Source organism: Somniosus microcephalus, unplaced genomic scaffold (genome assembly GCF_052327205.1).
Source record: "Somniosus microcephalus isolate GS21.2 unplaced genomic scaffold, FLI_Smic_1.0 unresolved_chr9, whole genome shotgun sequence".
NCBI lineage: Eukaryota > Metazoa > Chordata > Chondrichthyes > Squaliformes > Somniosidae > Somniosus > Somniosus microcephalus.
In genome coordinates, this window is record NW_028225187.1 from 29,454,385 (window position 1) to 29,473,517 (window position 19,133).

Here is a 19,133-nt window from a genome sequence, read left to right on the forward strand (position 1 = left end):
CAACAAGTCCTTTATCCATTCACATTCCTTCTCTACTGATTTAATTATACTTTGTGCTTTAAGCTAAGTTTTTCTTGTTACTTCCCTTCCGAAACTAAAAAAACGCGGAGTGTTGCATCACATCTGCTTGGCTGGATGGAGTTGTCTTACGGTGATTGGTTCTTAGGTGCAACCGTCGTGCCATTATTGTAGTCGTTTGTTCCTCTTTGTTGGGCTTCAGGTTGTCTCGCATGTACGCATTCTGATGGTTGGCATTGCCCATTGCACTCATCAGCGCAGCCAGTTTATCTTGTACCTATATTTCTCATTTCTTACAATAAAATCTTTAAAACTCCTTTGAGCTATTTAATTTTCACCCTAACAGTCCCTCCTGTTGGTCCCTGATCAAAACTCCTTTTGTGACAGGGAAGCATCATCATAAAGATTTCTGGTAATGTAAGTGGGTCTTTGATACAGCCTTTGGCAATATTTCTCAGTGTTCGTGCCTGATGTCCTTTATGTTTGCATTCCAGGGGCCCGCAGTCTGCTAGTCAGACCGCGGCATCCTTTTAATGGGACCTATAGCCACACATCTTGCTCTCCAGGTGCCACGTGGTTAACCACCATGACACTTACAGAAGGCTGTGACATTTGAGCACAACTAGATTTTAACAATAGGATTAAACCATACATTACTAATATTATGACACAGAACAAAATCAATCCTTGTACTACTGACGTCCCGAGTGATCCCAACCCTCCCGTTGTCCAACCCCAAAGGGTGGATGCCGGAGGTTGTTTTAACTTTTTTACTTCTTCCTGTATGTGTTCTGCCAAATTATTTATTTCTTCCGAGCTGTCTGGTATGTAGGTACAACATTCTGCACCTATGAGGGCGCAAGTGCCGCCTTCTTTAGCTAGCAGATATTCAAAGGCCATTTGGTTCTGCAATGCCACCGTCCGTAAGGCTACCATTTCAGCATCGATCTTAACCAATGCCTCGGCCATATCGTTAGCTACCTGTTCCAACACAGCTGCCAAATTAATCGATTCCCTTGCTAGTTTCCCTTCTACATTCCAGGGAAAGGCAATAGCAAAGAACCTTTCGGTTTCCATGATAGCTCTCCTCGTACATAACTTTAGGGATGTGGTAGACCTGGTGTATGGGATCACATACTCCATATAATACGATCTGCCCAGGATTGGGGCAACCAGGGGTACGCCTTGTGGCCGCATATAAAGTATGTGCCATTATAAGCAGTATAATCCATTAACTTGTTGCTAATCGAATGTACCCTAGAAGAAACGGTGGCACGGTGGCATAGTGGTTAGCACTGTTGCCTCACAGCGCCAGGGACCCGGGTTCGAATCCGGCCTCGGTTAATGCCTGTGTGGAGTTTGCACATTCTCCCCGTGTTTGCATGGGTTTCCTCCGGGTGCTCCGGTTTCCTCCCACAGTCCAAAGATGTGCGGGTTATGGTTGATTGGCTATGATAAATTGACCCTTAGTGTTAGGGGGATTAAATACGGGGATAGGGTGGGATATGTGTTGGTGTAGGGGTTACGGGGATCGGGTGGGATATGTGTCGGTGCAGGCTCGATGGGCCGAAATGGCCTCTATCTGCACTGTGGGGTTTCTGTGATTTCTGTGAAACCCAGATCTACTCCTTCCTGCGTGTTGTGCATAGTAAAATTTGGGGTAAATTTACTTTATCCCATCTCCTGTCCTCCAGTTTCGTTCCAAACCAAACATATTTCTCCCTTAGGTTTCCCTATTCTTGATGCATTGGTCAGGGCGAGGGAGGGAGGCTACATGCTTTGGTTGTAATTGGGCTGGTACCACCCCTGGAACGTCATTAAATTATAACCTGCTGAGCTCCATTCGTCAGCTGTGAAATCTAATCTTTCATTGTGGTCATTAAGATTGCTCCCGGTTCTATTTCTCCTGATAAACCATTCCGCCATCTCAGAGGCATTAAAGGGGATGGGTCTTATTAAAGGAATTCCCCCTTTTGCATATATGGGTACATGAGCGCATACCCAGCATTTAGATACATTGCATCTCTAAGCATAAGTATAAGCCATATACAGGAAAGTATTCACGTGCAATTCTCTTTTCCGAATGGATCGTCGAGGGAGACTTTTATATTCCAACGAGACGACATTTATCACGAATCCTGTGATAATACTTATAAGCATACACAATTTCATCTGATCACTTAATGTTAACAATGTCCCAAAGGCTATATCACCAACCTAGCCATCGTGTTGCTTGTAGATTCTATTTTTCCTGTAGGGGCGGATAGAATATCTTCATTAGGTTGGACCCTCGATCATAACCATTTGGATTTCCTCCTCCTGCTCGACCGGTTGTGGTCGATGGGATTGCTCCCACACATACATCAGGATGCTCCCCATGGTGTATCCCATTAAAATAATACATATTGTCCATACAAGCGTTTGCACCAGCATCCATTTCCATTCTTTATATTGTCTAGCATATTCTTCATTTTCTACGAAAGATATTTGTTCTCGTGTAGCCATTTTGAACTGGCGAAGGGTCATAGACTTTCAGCTGTGTCCAGTGCTTTCATCGTCACATGCCCTTCATATCAATGCAAGCACACGTATCTCCACTAATTAGAACTTGATAGGGCCCTGACCATTTTGGAGCAAACCCGGGTTTTCCTGGTAAACCTTTAACCACTACCTTAGTTCTCGCTGGCGGAATACATGGGAATGCGGTCAATTCTAAATCTTTATCTTTTTCTTCCTGTCTTTCCCGGGTTTGTTGCATCATTTCCTTTAATTTGTTGCTTAATTCCAGGACATACCTACGGAGTTTGTCCTTTAGCAGGCCCACATCCTCTCCTCCAGTTATTATGCCATAGGGAAGTTGCATTGCCCTCCCCGTCATTAGCTCATAGGGTGATAAGCCCGTCGTTTGGTTTGGGGTGGCTCTTAGTTTCATTACGACTGCTGGTAACACATCTACCCACTGTTGATGTTTTTCCCCTAAAGCCTTGGCTAAGGCTGTTTTCAAGGTTCAGTTCATTCGTTCCACCATTCCAGAACTTTGGGGATGGTACGGAATGTGGAATTTTTGTTTTATGCCCATCCAATTGCATATATGTTTCACGACTGCTCCCGTAAAGTGACTTCCTTGATCTGAGTTAATTTGGGTCGGTATTCCCCATCTGGGAATTATTTCCTCTACCTTTATTCGTGCCACGGTGGTGGCAGTACAGTTCTGGGTGGGGAATGCATCGACCCACCTGGTAAACTGGTCTATTATTACCAGGCAATACTTCTTACCCCTTGACGTGGGGAGGGGTCCAGTGAAGTCTATTTGTATATCTTCCCATGGGCCCCTTGTCCGTGGTTGGTGGGCCATCCGTATCTTAACGGGTCGTCCTGGGTTGTGCTGTGCACACGCGATACAGCGTTGGCAATGTTTTGCCACATCTCTTCCTAGCCCAGGCCACCACCATTCTTTACTTGTTAGTTCAGTCTTTGGCCCCCTTCCCATATGGGCGCTTCCATGGTGTAGTTCTAAGAGTATTTGTCTGATACATGCGGGGGCTATCACCTTCCCATCTTCCCACCATATGGCCTCTTTGTCTGGTCAACCTCCTACTCGGTACCATTTCTGTCTTTCTCCTCCTGAGGTATCTTTATGTAATTTACTAATATCTATCTCTTCCACCTGTGCACTGGCTACGTTTTCTTCAAAAATGTCTTGTTCAAGAGCTTGCTGTGCTGCTGAATCAGCAGCATGGTTCCCTCTTTGTTCCTGATTCTGTATTGTCTGGTGTGCCTTTATTTTTATTACTGTTGCTTGTGCTGGGGCCTTTGCAGCTTCCAAGAGGGCCTCTCTTTGTTCCTGGTGTTTTATACGATCCCCTCCTGTTGTTATAAACGCCCTCCTTCCCCAGGCTGTCATATAATCGTGCACAACCCCAAACGCATATCTACTATCTGTGTAGATATTTGCTGTTTTTCCCTTGCGGTTCGCAACATCTGTGGGGATCTCCCTGTCCTAGCAATCCTTCTGCTGGGTTTTCCCCAGTGTTGCGTACTATTTTGTATGACTGATCCATTGGGAGCAGTACCGCCTCCTATCTAGCCCGGCGTATGTCAGAGACCGTTTGCAATTTTCCCTTATTCAGCATTTCTACCAGCGTGTGTTTGGTATGGAGAATACTCTCTCCTATCATCGCTGTGGGCTGACTGACCTTGATTGCCCAGGTGGCACAGTCAAGGACTGCCACACATCGCGATAACCCAGCTGCCACGGGTGATTGTTGGGTAGAATAATAGGTGACAGGACTTCGTCTATCACCGTGATTTTGGGTGACTACTGCAGCATAAAATCCACCCTCATTCTCACAATGTATGTGGAACGGTTTCATCATATCAGGTAAGCCTAACCCTGGCGCTGTTATTAGAGCTTGCTTCAGCTCTGTGTTCGGGTCCCCACTCAATGGGTGCTATTGCTGGTTTGCCTCCTCTTATTAATTTCTGTATAGGCGCTGCTATATTGGCAAAATTTGTTATGTAACTCCGACTGTAATTAAAAAGTCCTAACACTTCCCTAACTCCCCTCACTGAGACGAATCTCGGCATCTCTTGGATCACCTTCTGTCAATCTTGTGGCATGGCCCTTACCCCCTGGGACTATGAACCCTTGCCGGGGCACAAAAATGTGCCTGGTTCTCATTCCATTGTTCAGATCTATCCAACCGGTATCTGTCAATGTTTGTCTGACCTCCTTTGTATAACTATAACTCTTGTTCCAATTCAAGAATTCTTTCATTTTCACTTGCAAGTCTAGCGTGGAGTTGCTGTACTTTGTTAGTTATTGCGACTAACTGGTGAACTAGTATCACCCCCGCCTTCTTTCCCTCTTTCTGTTTCTGACCTTCCCACCATTATCTTTGAGCTCTCGGATTCTAGAACGGGTCCCGCACCTCCTTTCTCATCTTATCAACTATACCCTTCTGTTCGTCTGCATAGAACCCAGTAAGGGACCCCGCTGGTCCCCATTCTGTTTCATTCCCCGATGCCATTTTGTAGTCCAACTTAGTCTTACCAAATGCTGAGTTCCTCTACTTGGGTTAATTCTTGACACCTTAAAAGACTTTAAGTGTTTACTTAGTCACAACACACACATATATTTATTGACTTCACGATCCCAGGGTGTTTTGGAGCCTCTACGCCTACTTCATCCTGGCCATCACGTGGGGCCCAATCACCCTCCTAATTCCGGCTCAGGCTAGGTGTATAAGACAGGCGCCCTCCTTCTCCATGTCAATCAGTCAATCACTCATTCCTTTGCAACCTTTCTCGCTACATAGTGTTCCCTTAGGACATGTGATCCACACTCTCACAACTGTGTTCCCCTACCTCTCACAGACTTTCACTTGATTTGTGATGCTACAGCACTGTCACTCCGCCTTCCCAGGTGACTCAATTTCTGGATGGTCAAAATTGACTTCTCGTGCGGGTTCACTGGTATGGGCGGTCATTCAGTTCCGTAGCATCCTGCCGACTACACCAATTGTTGGTGAAAAATAAATTCACTCGAGTCTGTCTCAAAGTAAAAGTTCACAGTTTATTACTCAGAGCGCTCTGGGAGAAGAGTCATAGACCCCGCAGTCTAGTGACCACCTTCTCGGTTTTGCAATAGCTACTGAGCTTCTTTTATACATTATCAGTCCGGATAAGCAATTCATTACATACAAAGGTCTTCGTCCAATTACATTCCCATAGCAACAAGTCCTTTTTCCAATCACATTCCTTCTCTACTGGTTTAATTATACTTTGTGCTTTAAGCTAAGTTTTTCTCGTTACTTCCCTTCTGAAACTAAAAATACGCAGAGTGTTGCATCACACTGCTTGGCCGGTTGGAGTTGTCTTACAATGATTGGTTCTGAGGTGCAACCATCATGCCAATCTGCTGGCACCGGCGGTGGTTCTGCTGCACAGGAAGGGAGGAAAAGAGGGGTAGGGCTATAGTGATAGTGGATTCTATTGTAAGGGGAATGGATAGGCCTTCCTGCGGCAGCAAACGAGACTCCAGGATGGTGTGCTGCCTCCCTGGTGCAAGGGTTAATGATGTCTCAGAGAAGCTGCAGGAAATTTTGGAAAGGGAGGGTGAAAAGCCAGTTGTCGTGGTGCTTATAGGCACCAACGATATAGGTAAAGAACGGGAGGAGGTCCTAAAAGCTGAATATAGGGAGTGAGGAGGTAAATTAGTAAATAGGACCTCAAAGGCAGTAATCTCAGGATTGCTACCATTGCCACGTGCTAGTCAGAGCAGAAATAGAAGGATACTTCAAAAGAATACGTGCCTAGAGGAATGGTGCAAGGGGGCAGGATTCAATTTCCTGTGACATTGGAACCGGTTCTGGGGGAGGTGGGACCAGTACAAACCGGACGGTCTGCACCTGGGAAGTACCGGGACTGATGTCCTTGGGAGAGTGTTTGCTAGTGCTGTAGGGGAGGGTTTAAACTAAAATGGCAGGTGGTTGGGAACCTGAGCAGGGAGACAAAGGAAAGGGAAACGAGGATAGAAGCAAAAGACAGGAAGGACAAAAAAAAAGTGGCAATCAGAGAAATGAAGGGTTTAAATCAAACATGGCCACAGTAAATAATAATTCTAAAATGTCTAAGACCGTTAAAAAACAAGCCTGAAGGCTTTGTGTCTTAATGCAAGGAGCATTCGCAATAAGGTGAATGAATTAGCAGCACAAATACAGGTAAATGAATCTGATATGATTGGAATTACGGAAACATGGCTACAGGGGGACCAAGGCTGGGAACTCAACATCCAGGGGTATTCAATATTCAGGAAAGATAGGCAAAAAGGAAAAGGAGGTGGGGTAGCATTGCTGGTTAAAGAGGGGATTAACACAATTATAAGGAAATATATTAGCTCTGATGATGTGGAATCTGCATGGGTAGAACTGAGAAATACCAAAGGGCAGAAAACATTAGTGGGAGTGGTGTATATACACACAAATAGTAATGCAGAGCTTGGGGATGGCATTAAAAGGGAAATTAGAGAAGCGTGCAATAAGGGCACAGCAGTCATCATGGGTGACTTTAATCTACATATAGATTGGGCTAACCAAATTAGTAACAATACTGTGGAGGAGGAATTCCTGGAGTGTATACGGGGTGGTTTCCTGGACCAAAATGTCGAGGAACTAACTAGGGATCAGGGCATCTTAGACTGGGTATTATGCAATGAGAAAGGATTAATTAGTTATCTTGTTGTGCGAGGCCCCTTGGGTCGGAGCGATCATAATCTGCTGGAATTCTTCATTAAGATGGAGAGTGAAGTAGTTGACTCAGAGACAAAGAACCTGAATTTAAATAAAGGGAACTACGATGGTATGAGGCGCGGGTTGGGTAGGATTGATTGGGTAATGTCACTCAAAGGGTTGACGGTGGATAGGCAATGGCAAACATTCAAAGATTACATGGATGAACTACAGCATTTGTTTATCCCAGTTTGACATAAAAATAAATCAAAAAGGTGACTCAACCGTGGCTAACAAGGGAAATTAGGGATAACATAAGATCCAAAGAGAGGACATATAAATTGGCCAAAAAAGCAGAAAACCTGAGGATTGGGAGCAGTTTAGGATTCAGCAAAGGAGGACAAAGGGATTAATTAAGAGGGGGGAAATAGATTATGAAAGTAAGCTTGCAGTGAACATAAAAACGGACTGAAAGCTTTTATACAGATGTGAAGGGAAAAAGATTGGTGAAGTCAAGCGTAGGTCCCTTGCAGTCAGAATCAGGGGAATTTATAATGGGGAACAAAGAAATGGCAGGCCATTTAAATACATATTTTGATTCTGTCTTCACAAAGGAGGACACAAATAACCACCCTGAGATTTCGGGGAGCATAGCGACTAATGGGGGGGGGGGGGGAGGAGCTGAAAGAAATCAGTATTTGTAGGGAAATGGTGTTGGGGAAGTTTACTCGATTGAAGGCCTATAAATCCCCAGGGCCTGATAATCTACATCCTAGGGTACTTAAGGATTTCGCCCTGGAGATAGTAGATGCATTGCTGGTCATCTCCCAGAACATGATAGACTCTGGAACTGTACCCATGGATTGGAGGGTAGCTAATATTACCCCACTATTCAATAAAGGTCATGGTGAGGAGATGCCGATGTTGGACTAGTGTGGACAAATGTAAGAAGTCACACAACACCAGGTTATAGTCCAACAGCTTTATTTGAAATCACAAGCTTTCGGAGCGCTGCTCCTTCATCAGGTGAAGTGGAGAGATGCATAAAGACACAGCTTATATAGTCAGAGAATAATATCAGATGTTTACAGGTAATAGTAGATGCATTGCTGGTCATCTTCCAGAATTCACTAGACTCTGGAACAGTACCCATGGATTGGAGGGTAGCTAATGTTACCCCACTATTCAAAAAAGGTGGCAGAGAAAAAGTGGGGAATTATAGACCGGTAAGCCTGACATCGGTAGTGGGGAAAATGCTAGCATCCATTATAAAAGATGTAATAGCAGAGCGCTTGGAAAGCAGTGACAGGATCGGACAAAGTCAACATGGATTTACGAAAGGTAAATCATGCTTGACTAATCTACTGGAATTTTTTGAGGATGTAACTGGTAAAATAGATAAGGGAGAACCAGTGGATGTGGTGTATTTGGACTTTCAGAAGGCTTTCGATAAGGCCCCGCATAAGAGATTAACGTGCAAAATTAAGGCACATGGGATTGCGGGCAAGGTATTGACTTGGATAGAGAACTGGTTGGTGGACAGAAAGCAAAGAGTTGGAATAAATGGGTCATTTTCCGAGTGGCAGGCAGTGACTAGTGGGGTACTGCAAGGATCGGTCCTAGTACCCCAGCTGTTCACAATATATATTAATGATCTGGACAAGGGAATTAGATGTAGTGTCTCCAAATTTGCAGACGACACAAAGCTGGGTGGGAGGGTATGATCTGAGCAGGATTTCGTGAAACTCCACTACGATTTGGACAGGTTGGTTGATTGGGCAGAAACATGGCAAACAAACTATAATGTGGATAAATGTGAGGTTATCCACTTTGTTGGCAAAAACAGGAAGGCAGATTATTATTTGAATTGCAACAGATTGCGAGAAGGGGAAGTGCAAAGCGACCTGGGTGTTCTTGTACACCAGTCGCTGAAGGTAAGCATGCAGGTGCAGCAGGCGGTTAAGAAGGCAAATGGTATGATGGCCTTCGTAGCAAAAGAGTTCGAGTAAAGGAACAAGGATGTCTTGCTGCAGTTGTACAGGGCCTTGGTGAGACCACATTTTGAGTATTGTGTGCAGTTTTTGTCACCTTATCTGAGGAAGGATGTTCTTGCCATGGAAGGAGTGCAGCGAAGATTCACCAGGCTGATACCTGGGATGGCCGGAATGACGTATGAGGAGAGATTGGGTCGATTGGGCTTGTACTCACTGGAGTTTAGAAGATTGAGAGGGGATCTGATCGAAACCTATAAAATTCTGTCAGTCTTGGACAGACTAGATGCAAGAAGGATGTTCCCGATGGCCGGGGAGCCCAGAACTAGGGGACATAGTCTAAGGATAAGGGGTAAGCCATCTAGGACTGAAATGTGGAGTAATTTCTTCACCCAGAGAGTGGTGAACCTGTGGAATTCTTTATCACAGAGGGCCGTGGAACCCAATTCATTAAATATATTCAAGAAGGATTTGGATATATTTCTTAAGGCTAACGGGATCAAGGGATAATGAGAGAAGGCAGGAACAGGGTACTGAACATGGATCTCATTGAATGGCAGAGCAGGCTCGAGGGGCCAACTGGCCTACTCCTGCTCCTATCTTCTATGTTTCTATTATTGTAGTCGTTTGTTCCTCTTTGGTGGGCTTCAGGTTGTCCTGCACGTACTCATTCTGATGTTTGGCATTACCCATCACACTCATAAGCGCAGCCATTTTAACTTGTACCTATATTTCTCATTTCTTACAATACAATCTTTAAAACTCGTGTTGCTGCTTTGAGCAATTTAATTTTCACCCTAACAATATCTTAGCAGGTTCCTCTAACGAGGCCATATACGAAGAGCTTAAAAACAAAAAGGGGGCAAGCACTTTGCTGGGAATGTACTATAGGCCCCCAAGCAGTCAGGGGGAGATAGAGGAACAGATATGTAGGCAAATCTCAGAGAAGTGTAGAAATATTAGGGTAATAAGAGTAAGGGATTTCAACTTCCCCAATATTAACTGGGAAAGTCAGAGTGTGAAAGGCTTGCAGGGAATTCTTAAAGTGCATCCAGGGGAGCTTTTGGAGCCAGCATGTAGAAAGTCCTACAAGAGAGGGGGTGGTACCGGATCTGATTCTAGGGAATGTAGCCGGGCAAGTGGTCGAAGTGTCAGTAGGAGAGCATTTTGGTGACAGTGACGATAATTCAGTGACATTTAAGGTAGTCATGGAAAAGGACGAAGATGGACCGGAAATAAAGGTTGTACATTAGGGGAAGGCCGATTTCAATATGAAAAGGCCAAAGTGGACTGGCATCAGCTACTTGTAGGAAAATCCACATCAGAGCAGTGGAGTCTTTCAGAAAGGAAATAGAGTACAACGCCAACATGTTCCTGTAAAGGTCAAGGGTGGGACCAACAAGCCCAGGGATCCCTGGATGTCAAGGGATATACAAGAATTGATTAGGACAAAAAAGGCAGGCTTATGGCACATACAAAGGACTGAAAACAGTGGAAGTCCTAGAGGAGTATAGAAAGTGCAGGGCGTACTTAAAATGAGATTAGGAGAGCGAAGAGGGGGCATGAAAAACCACTGGTGGGCAACATAAAGGAAAACTTAAAGATGTTTTAGAAGTATATTATGGGCAAGAGGATAAGCAGGGCAAGAGTAGGGCCCATTGGGGACCATAGTGGCAATCTGTGTGTAGAGCCAGAAGATGTAGATGAGGTTTAAAATGAATATTTTGCATCTGTGTTCACTATGGTGAAGGACGATGTAGACATATAAATCAGGCAGGGGGATTGTGATATAATTGAACAAATTAGTCAGAGAGTCAAAGAGTTATACAGCACAGAAAGAGGTATTTTGGCCCATCGTGTCATGCCGGCCATCAAGCCCTATTTTTTCTAATCCAAATTGCCATCACTTGGTCCGTAGCCTTGTATGCTATGGTGTTACACGTGCTCATCTAAATGCTTCTTGAATTTTGTGAGTGTTCCTGCCTCTACCACCCTTTCTGGCAGAGATTTCCAGATTCCAAAAACCCTCTGGGTGAAAAAGCGTTTCCTCAAATCCCCTCCAAATCTCATGCTCCTTACCTTGAAACTATGCCCCTTGGCTATTGACTCCTCTACTAAGGGGAGAAGTTCCTTTCTATCTACCCTATCTATAAGCCTCATAATTTTGTACACCCAAATCAGGTCCCCCCCTCAGCCTTCTCTGCTGTAAGGAAAACAAACCCAGCCTGTCCAGTCTCTCTTCATAGCTGAAATGCTCCAGCCCAGGTAACATCCTGGTTAATCTCCTCAGCACACTCTCTGATGCAATCACATCTTTCCTATAGTGTGGCAACCAGAACAGCCCACAGTATTCCAGCTGTGGCCTAACTAGCGTTTTGTGCAGCTCCATAATATCGTCCCTGCTCTTTTATTCCATGCCTCAGCTAATGAAGGCAATTATCCCATATACCTTTTTAACCGACTTATCTACCTGTCCTGCTGCCTTCACGGATCAATGTACATGCACACCAAGGTCTCTCTGATCCTCTTTCCTCCCTAGGATCCTACCATTCTTTGTATATTCACTTGCCTTGTTAGTCCTCCCAGAATGCATCAGCTCACACTTTTCAGGGTTAAATTCCATTTGCCACTGTTCTGCCCATCTCACCACCCCGTCTATATCGTCCTGTAGTCTGAGGCTTGCCTCCTCGCTATTTACCACTCCACCAATTTTCGTGTCATCTGCGAACTTACTGATCATACCTCCTACATTCATATCTAAATCATTAATGCATACTACAAACAGCAAAGGACCCAGCACCGATCCCTGTGATACACCAGAGGTTTTTTGGAATCTGGAACTCACTGCCTGAAAGGATGGTAGAGACAGGAACCCTCAACCTTCAAGAAGCATTTAGATGAGCACTTGAAATGCCGTAGCATAAAAGGCTACGGACCGAGTGCTGGGAAATGGGATTAGAAAAGACAGGGCTTGATGGCCAGTGTCGACACGATGGGCCGAAGGTCCTCTTTCTGAGCTGTATAACTCTATGACTTTAAATCCCCATGGCCTGATAATCTGCATCCCAGAGTATTGAAAGTGCTAGCCATGGAAATAGTGGATGCATTGGTTGTCATCTTCCAAATTTCTATATATTATGGAGCAGTTCCTGCAGATGGGAGGGTGGCAAATGTAACCACACTATTTAGAAAGGTAGCGAGAGCGAAAACAGAGAACTACAGATCGGTTAGCCTAACTTCACTAGTAGGGAAAATGCTAGTGTTTATTATAAAGGTTGTGATAACAGGACACTTAGAAACTATCAACTGGATTTGACAAAGTCACCATGGATTTATGAAAAGGAAATCGTGTTTGACAATCTACTGGAGATTTTTAAGATGTACTGGCAGAATAGATAAGGGTGAAACAGTTGATGTGGTGAAATTGGATTTTCAGAAGGCCTTTGATAAAGTCCCATATAAGAGGTTAGTGTGCAATATTAAAGCACATGGGATTGGGAGTAATATACTGGCACGGACTGAAGATTAGTTAATAGACAGGAGACAGAGTGTAGGAATAAAGGGGTCTTTTTGGTGGTACCAGGCTGTGACTAGTACGGTACCGCAGGGATCAGTGCCTGGGCCCCAGCTTTTCACAATATATATTAATGATTTGGATGAGGGAAGCAAATGTAATATTTCCATGATTGCTGATGACACGATTTTGGTGGGATTGTGAGTTCTGAGGAGAATGCAAAGAGGCTTCAAGGCGATTTAGACAAGTTGAGTGAGTGGGCAAATACATGGCGGTATAACGTGGATAAATGTGAAATTATCCACTTCGGTTGTAAAAACAGAAAAGTAGAGTATTATATCAATTTTGAAAAATTGGGAAATGCTGATGTACAAAAGGACCTGGGTGTCCTTGTTCACGAGTCACTGAAAGCAAACATGCAGGAGCAGCAATCAGTTAGGAAGGCAAATTGTATGTTGACCTTCATTGCAGGAGCAAGGATGTCTTACTACAGTTGTACATGGCCTTGGTGAGACCACACCTGGAGTACTGTGTGCAGTTTAGGTCTCCTTGCCTAAGAAAGGCTATACTTGCCATAGAGGGAGTGCAGCGAAGGTACACCAGACTAATTCGTGGGATGGCAGGACTGTCGAATGAGGAGAGATTGGGTCGACTAGGCCTTTATTCACTAGAGTTTAGAAGAATAAGAGGGGATCTCATTGAAATATATAAAATTCTGACAGGGCTAGAGAGACTGGATGCAGGGAGGATGTTTCCCCTGGCTGGGGGCTCTAGACCGAGTGGTCACAGTCTCGGAATATGGGGTAGGACAGTTACGACTGAGATGAGGAGAAATTTCATCACTCAGAGGGTGGTTAACCTATGGAATTCTCTGCCACAGAAAGCTGTGGAGGCCAAGTCACTGAATGTATTTAAAAAGGAGATAGATAGATTTCTAGAGACAAAAGGCTTCAAGGGGTATGGGGAGAGTGCGGGTATATGTTATTGTGGTAGAGGTTCAGCCATGATCAGCTTGAATGGCAGAGCAGGCTCGAAGGGCCGATTGGCCTACTCTTCACAGAAATCACAGAAACCCCACAGTGCAGATAGAGGCCATTTCGGCCCATCGAGCCTGCACCGACACATATCCCACCCGATCGCCGTAACCCCTACACCAACACATATCCCACCCTATCCCCGTATTTAATCCCCCTAACACTAAGGGTCAATTTATCATAGCCAATCAACCTAACCCGCACATCTTTGGACTGTGGGAGGAAACCGGAGCACCCGGAGTAAACCCACGCAAACATGGGGAGAATGTGCAAACTCCACACAGACAGTCACCCGAGGCCGGATTCGAACCCGGGTCCCTGGCGCTGTGAGGCAACAGTGCTAACCAATATCCCACCCTATCCCCGTAACCCCACGTATTTAATCCCCCTAACACTAAGGGTCAATTTATCATAGCCAATCATCCTAAGCCGCACATCTTTGGACTGTGGGAGGAAACCAGAGCACCCGGAGGAAACCCACGCAAACACGGGGAGAATGTGCAAACTCCACACAGACAGTCACCCGGGGCCGGATTCGAACTGCCTGAACTGGTGGTTGAAACAGATTGAATATTAACCTCCAAGTGGAAGTGAATGAATACTTGAAAAGGGAATAACTGCATGGATCTGCAAAAAGGGCAGCGGGTGAGACTAATTGGAACGCTCTTTCAAAGAGTTTTTCATGGGCCCACTGTTTCAAATGTGAATCCGCGGAGTGTAACGGAGATGTTCACTCCTTTTTTTCGAAATAAGGGCAGCAGGTGCATGGGTGCACCATCACCTCCAAGTTGCCTCCAAGTTACACACCATCCTGAACGGATTCAATTAGAAGACCAACGACCACCTTCTGAAGGGGATACTAGTGATGGACAGTAGTTGCTGGCCATGCCAGCGACTATCACAGCGGTACTGATAACAATAATTTCGGGCCCACCAAAGCATGTCAATTATTTGAAATGTGTGACCATCTCAGCCTCGCTGAGATTGGTTTCTAACTGCCTTCATTTGGCAGAGGTTTCATACTTGAACTGGTAGCAGTCGCGGTGCGGGTATAATCGAGTCTTTCACTGTTACTGATCGCATCTTCACCTGGGCTAAATTAGATGCACTGGGCATTTCAAAGCAACCATTTCCTTGTTCCGCTCGTATCCCAGACTCAAATCTACGGCCTGAAACCGGACTTTTGACATCGAACTCGAGTTGATTTAGGTTATTTGGCTCCCCCATCTGATTTCACACATTACAACAGCGACTACACTTCAAAAGTACTAAATTGTCTGTAACGCGCATTGGGACGTCCCCAGGTCATGAAAGGCGCTATAGAAATGCAAGTCTTTCTTTCTTTGTAATCAAACCCCGAACCCCCCTTTTGTGGAATCTCTGTATCCGATGTGAATATGCACTTGAACACCGCAGAGTCATCATTGAGTTCCCGACCTTGCACTGCACACGAAAATCCGCAGATCCATTCCTCATTGTACTTTCTGTTTGTTTTACCACAGATCCGCTAACAACACCAGTGATATCTCTTGATCAACCGACTGGGGTATATGTAGTCGGAGAGACGGTCACCATTACCTGCACTGTGACTGGAGATAGTCGTGATAATACCTTCTACTTTTACAAAGATGATCAATATCTGCAATCCGAACAAATTGACACAAAGAACAACATTGGAACAATGGTTACCAGTACAGACCAAGGAGGGCGGTACCAGTGCCGATATACAACCTACGTAAATGGGAGGTGGTTAAATTCCCAACGAAGTGCGTCTGTGACGGTCACTGTAGCAGGTGAGTGACAGGGAGAGAGGATTTTCATATGTTTTTTCATCACTCTTGGTATGTTTATTAAATCCTGCTTTAATCACTGTGACAGAATTAATGGTTTAATATTAGGAGAGAGGAATATAACATAATTGGTTTTACGAATTTAAGAACTTAAGAAATAGGAGCAGGAGTAGGCCATTTGGCCCTTCACGTCTGCTCCGCCATTCAATAAGATAATTGCTAATGATCTACAGCATCTCTACTCCCCTGCACGATCCCCATATCCCTTGATTCCTTTAATATTCAAAACAAATTCTGCCTGTCTTGAATATACTCAACAACTGAGCCTTCACAACCCTCTGGGGTAGCGATTTACAAAGAATCAGCACCCTCACAGTGGAGAAATTTCACCTCATTTCATTCTGAAATGGCCGACCCCTTAATCTGAGACCGTGAACCCTGGATGTAGCCTCACATTTCTGCACATTATATTCCATTTCCATGTTCTTGCCCACTCACATAGCCTGCCTATATCCCCTTGAAGCCTCATTGCATCCTGCTCACAACTTATGCTCCAACCCAGCTATGTATCATCAGCAAACTTAGATATAATACATTCGGTCCCCTCATCCAAATCATTGATATAGATTGTGAATAGCTGAGGCCCAAGCACTGATTCTTGCGGTATCCTACTAGTTACAGCCTGCCAATCCGAAAATGACCCGTTTATTCCTACTCTCTGTATTCTGTCCATTAACCGATCATCGATACATGCTAGTATATTACCCCCAATCCCATGATCCTTAATTTTGTTTAATAACCTCTTGTGTGGCACCTTATAGAAAGCCTTCTGAAAGTCCAAATACACCATTATCCACTGGTTCCCCCTTATCTATTCTGCTAGTTATAACCTCAACAACCTCCAACAGATTCCTCAATCACATTTAACGTGTCATAAATCCATGTTTGACTCTGCCCAATCCTATTTTTATTTTCGAATTGCCCTTTTACCAAGTCCTTAATAATAGTTTCTAGCTTTTTCTGTAATACTGGTCTATAGTTCACCGTTTTCTCTCTCCCTCCTTTCTTAAATAGTGGGGTTAAGTTTTGTTACTATTGCTCAACTCTTGACAGGATCCCAGTAACACTGAACCTGCATTCAAATGCTTTGAATCTATTAGCGGCAAAGGTTGTCACTGGAGATAAGGGGATCAAAATCGTCAAGGGCGGAAGTGCAAAACGGGCGAAAGTGAATCAACCTCCCGTTTCACACCACACCGAATTCTGATTCCATTGTAGGGAATGGGAACGAAAAGCCGGTGGGGTGTAAAGGGGGCTGACGATGGGGCTATCGCTTGTTTTAGGCTACTGTACAAGACTGATTTATACCCCATTGCGTCAGAATTTTGTTAATTCAATCCTGCCGAAGAAACATGAGAGTGCAGCCGGTGGCAAAACTTGGAGAGTAACTTTAACCACATTCTCCAGGCGGGAAAGAGGGGGATAGGGACCGGCCCCCCGCTTTACTCTCCGCCCAATTGTACCCTGCATTGATTTGAATGGAGTGTAATATCGTGCTAGATTACAATTGCCGCTGTAACTCAGTACTGAGGGAATTCTGTGTTATGGAGCAGAGAGACCCGATAATTTGAAAGCTGAAGACCAGACCTTCTGACAGGGGAATTGCAGGCTTTCTGTTAACATACAATCTATGTCCCTGATTTCCAATTTTACTCCCTAAATCTCTGGGCCTACCACAGCGAAATGTTTAATGCAAAATGGCATCATCCTGACTATTGTTTATTCCACTGAATGTATGATCAATTTACGAGGCACCGCCAGACTGGCTTGTCTTGTCAGATTATAGATTCTCAGTCAGATAACAGAAACTGCAGAACGAGATTTTCAAAATCATCCTGATATGTGAAATATTTTAACTTAAGCACTTTGTAGGATTCCGTATCTCTCAATGGATGAATTTTGACTGCACTCCGCACACCCGCGACCTCCATCATCAGAAAGGATGATGGCAGCAGTTGCATGGGAACAGCAAGACCTCCCAGTTCCCTATCCAAGTCACACACCATCCTGACTGGGAAATACATTTGGTGTACCTTCAGCGTCGCTCGCTCAAAGGCCTGTAAGTCCGTACTGAACAGCATTGTGGGAGCACAAGTGGATTCAAGAAGAGCGCTGACAGTCATGTCAAGTGCTACTTGGGTTGGGCATTAAATATCGGCCTTGCCAATGACGCCTACGTCCCAGAGTCCAGCATAAATTAACTCCTTTATATGAAACTCAAATCCCCATGGTTCATGGGAGTTGTTTACTCCGGTTAATCAGGTTATGGCTCCACAAAATTAGTAGAAATGTGAATTTCAAACCAACCCTTCTTCTCCTGTTATCAAAGAGGGTCATTTCAGCGATAAGCCCAAGTTATGGAACTGGATCACCAGCTGGTTTATTTTATGTCCAACTCCTGTTTGAAACCGTCAGTTCCCCTTTTGTAGAATCTCAATCGCCGATGCGAAACGTTCAATTTTTCACGTCACAATGGTAATTGAGTTACCAACTTTTCATGGCACAAGAAAACGCAGAAATCGATTTCTGTTGCTCTTTTCATTTACTTTACCACAGATTTGCTAACAGCAGCAAATATATTAATGCAGAAGAGTGTGAGGTGATACATTTTGGCAGGAAGAATGATGAGAGGCAATAAAGGGTACAATTCTAAATGTGTGCATGAACAGAGAGACCAGGGGGTATATGTCCACAGATCGTTGAAGGTGTCAGGGTAGGTTGAGAAATCGGTTAAAAAATCATACAGGATCCTGAACGTCATAAATCGAGGCATAGAGTACAAAAGCAAGGAAGTTCGCCTCACCGCGATTATTATTTCTAATTCTCGGCACCGCAGTTTAGAAAGGATGTGAAGGCCTTAGAGAGGGTGCATAAAAGATTTACGAGAATGATTCAAGGAGTGAATGACATCAGTTACGCGGATAGTCCATAGAAGCTGGAGTTGTTCAGCTGAGAGCAGAGAAGTTTGGGAGGAGATTTTCTTTACATAGGATTACATAGGATTACGTAGGATATATGACACAGATATATGACGTTTATGCTCTACTCGAGATTGCTCCCGTTTTAACTCATCTAAATCTATCAGCATAACCCTCTATTCCCGTTCCCCTCATATGCTAACCTCGCCTCCACTTAAATTCCTCTATACTTTTCGCTTCAACCACACCCTGTGGCAGCGAGATCTACATTCTCACCACTCTCTGGGTAAAGACGTTTCTTATGAATTCGCTATTGTATTTCTTGGTGACTATCTTATATTAATGGTCTCTATTGATGATCTTCCCCACAATTTGAAACGTTCTCTCTTTATCCAATCTATCAAACCCTTTCATAATTTTAAAGACCTCTATTAGGCCACCCCTCCATCTTCTCTTTTCAAGAGAAAAGAGACCCAGCCTGCTCATCCTTTCCTGATATGTATCCCCTCGCATTTCTGGCATCATCCTTGGAAATCTTCTCTGCACCATCTCCAGTGCCTATTTATTCTTTTTAGAATA

General features: G+C 44.4%; 1 protein-coding gene across 2 annotated transcripts in view; it reads left to right on the forward strand.

The window, feature by feature from the left end:
• LOC147084983 (uncharacterized) overlaps positions 1 to 19,133 on the forward strand; it is a 118,782-nt gene that overhangs the window by 65,567 nt on the left and 34,082 nt on the right. For both annotated transcript variants that reach the window (XM_085979695.1, XM_085979696.1), the window contains exon 3: positions 15,289 to 15,579. In XM_085979695.1, coding sequence (XP_085835821.1) covers positions 15,289 to 15,579 — 291 coding nt within the window. The remainder of the gene's footprint in view (positions 1 to 15,288; positions 15,580 to 19,133) is intronic.